Genomic DNA, 3,069 nt, shown 5'->3' on the forward strand with positions numbered 1-3,069 from the left:
CCAAACTGGAGGCGGATATCCCACTGGTGAAATCTTACTTAGCACAGTTTGCAGCCCGTGCCATTATTTCAGAACTGGTGAGCATTTCTGAACTGGCTCAACCACTGGAAAGTGGCACCCATTTCCCTCTCTTCCTGCTTTGCCTTCAGCAGTTAGCTAAGTTACAAGATCGTGAATGGCTAACAGAATTGTTCCAACAAAGCAAAGTGAATATGCAGAAAATGTTACCAGGTAAGAGTTAACATGCAACTCTCACAAAAATCTGTTACCTTACGCCAAATATTTCTTGCTCTAGTGTGTTCACACCAAAGTAAAGTAACATGCAAGGTTTTAATGCGTATCATCTGTCATTATTCCTAAGAATAGTATTTAGCTTGTGAACCATTGATGATAGCTTTTTGAGTAGCCCTAGCACTCAAGTGGGTCTTTCTTGTTTACTTATCAGAAATTGACCAGAACAAGGACCGCATGCTGGAGATCTTAGAAGGGAAGGGGCTAAGCTTCTTGTTCCCACTTCTGAAACTGGAGAAGGAACTGCTAAAGCAAATAAAATCGGATCCATCCCCTCAAGCCATCTATAAGTGGATTAAAGATAACATTTCACCCAAACTGCATGTCGATAAGGGATTTGTGAATATATTGATGACCAGGTGAGATGCTATCTTGATGTGTAGTTTAGACATGTTTTGTTAAGCTACCAGTCATTGACTCAATAGAGGCTGACAGGAAGCTCTGTGCAGAAAAAAGGTGTATAGTACATGGAGATAAATCATGCAAAGTGAACCTCCCCTGTGTTAAACATAAGTATTTGAAAAGAAAAGCAGGTCTCCAGCCTTGCATCAGTATGAAATGTTACTCTTCCTTGAGAAAGTAGTCTAGGCCTAGTATTTTACCAAAATGTCTCAGAGCCTTAACAGAAAGCAAAACTAAATTTTTTGTGGTGCATAGTCAGCCTCAAAACTAAACCGCTGTATACACACTGTACAGAAGGGTATTTTTGGTAATAGCTTGCAAATTGATCTTGGGGGAATACTTAACTGGTTTAGAACATGAAAGCTTATCTTCTGTAGCTTACAGAACTTAATATTTCTCTTTTTTTGTCCAGTTTTTTGCAGTATATTTCTAGTGAAGTAAACCCACCTAGTGACGAATCGGATTCTTCATCTGCTCCATCTAAAGAGCAGCTAGAGCAGGAAAAACAACTGCTTCTTTCCTTCAAGCCAGTAATGCAGAAGTTCCTTCATGACCATGTTGATCTGCAAGTGAGTGCTTTATATGCACTCCAGGTGCACTGCTACAACAGTAACTTTCCAAAAGGTATGTGCATTAAGATCTTGATTTTTTATTAAGATCCAGAGTTTAACTTGTTTGCTTGCTTGTGTCTGTGTATGGCTTTCAGGCTTCTTACTGTGTTTTCTTAGAGTCAAGTAAGCTGTTCAGAATGTTAAAAAAAGCTCACTAAGTTTACATTTACTTCCATAGGCATGTTACTGCGCTTCTTTGTTCATTTCTATGACATGGAGATCATTGAAGAAGAAGCCTTCCTGGCATGGAAAGAAGATATTACTCAAGAGTTTCCGGGGAAAGGCAAAGCTTTATTCCAGGTAAAATAGCTAACATGAGATTAGTCTTCAGTGATCTCTGCTGCACCTGAGTGTTCAGGAACTTTAAAGTTTATACTTGTTAATGCAGAAAAACTTCATGTACTGTTACCGTAGGAAGGAGTGAGGCAAGATGAATGAAATTTTTATTTTCATTACTGGAAATACACATTTAGCACAAAATGTGGCTGAAACGCCTCCAAAATTGTGTGTGGGGAGGGGAAAGGGAGTGTTCTGTACAAGTGAATAGTGGGGAAACAACTGTCTGCACACTTGAACCAATTTTCTCTAACTGCAGGTAAACCAATGGCTAACCTGGCTGGAAACTGCCGAAGAAGAAGAATCTGAAGAAGAAGCTGATTAAAGAACCAGCCAAAGCCTTAAATTGTGCAAACATACTGTTGCTATGATGTAACTGCATTTGACCTAACCACTGCGAAAATTCATTCCGCTGTAATGTTTCACAATATTTAAAGCAGAAGTATGTCAGTAGGATATTCTCTGCAGAAGGTTTTTGTAGTATGTCTTAATAGTCTACAATAAAAATTTTAGAGTATCTTTAATGTGTAGATAACAGTGTATTAGCAGCATGCAATAATTACATCATAAGTTCTCGAGCAGAAGCAGTCTGTTGCAAGGTCTTCTTTGCTGCCAGTTATCATAGGCTGTTTTTAAGTTAGAAAACTGAATAGCAACACTGAATACTGTAGAAATGCACTTTGCTCAGTGTAATACTTGAGTTGTTGCAATATTTGATTATCCATTTGGTTGTTACAGAGAATCCTTAACTGTAATCGATGGTTGTTGCCGTAATAGTATATTGCCTGTATTTCTACCTCTAGTAATGGGCTTTATGTGCTAGGTTTTAATATCCTTGAGCCTGGGCAAGTGCACAAGTCTTTTAAAAAGAAACAGTTTACTTGCACAAAAACTGATCAGCTGACAGGATGGTTTAATGCCCTTTGGAAGAGGTTTTTGTGGGTGTGAAACATGACACGGTGAGAAATTTGAATTGGTCCCTCTATAGTACTGAAATTAAGTCTGCTTAATTTATCAAGACATGTTCATGCCCTGATTTTATATACTTGTATCTATCAATAAACATTGTGATACTTGACTTGTTTTTGAATGTCTCCCAGTAGAAAACTGACATAGTTTGCTTACGGAAGAAAACATCAGTGGGAGTTGACTTAAACTGGGACCATCTTAGGATTATTTTTACAATAATTGTCTTAACATTTGAATAGATTCTAAATAAGGTCACAGGCAAGATTAGGCACTACAGATTTGCTGTGACAAGAGGTAAATTCTGCTGGAAAAAATGGTAGGTGTTTGGCTTGTGGTCTAATGTGCTTTATCAGTGAGTGTGCTTTTTAACTGCCTGATGCTTTGAACTTTCCCCATATCACATGCATGTTTTTTTAATCAAGTGGCACAATTATCTGCCTCTTTCTCAAATCTGCAAAAA

At 38.0% G+C, this 3,069-nt stretch overlaps 1 protein-coding gene across 1 annotated transcript; it reads left to right on the forward strand.

The window, feature by feature from the left end:
* Nucleotides 1-5: 5 nt before the first annotated feature.
* Nucleotides 6-2,718, forward strand: LOC104396151 (eukaryotic translation initiation factor 4 gamma 2; the record flags this gene model as incomplete). The annotated part of the gene is made up of 5 exons (XM_010005958.1): nucleotides 6-231; nucleotides 446-650; nucleotides 1,106-1,317; nucleotides 1,483-1,604; nucleotides 1,900-2,718. Coding segments are annotated over 5 exons (831 nt in total), but the record flags the coding sequence as incomplete, so codon positions are not given.
* Between the last annotated feature and the right edge of the window lie 351 nt (nucleotides 2,719-3,069).

Source organism: Chaetura pelagica, unplaced genomic scaffold (genome assembly GCF_000747805.2).
Source record: "Chaetura pelagica isolate M959 unplaced genomic scaffold, ChaPel_1.0 C11651650, whole genome shotgun sequence".
NCBI lineage: Eukaryota > Metazoa > Chordata > Aves > Apodiformes > Apodidae > Chaetura > Chaetura pelagica.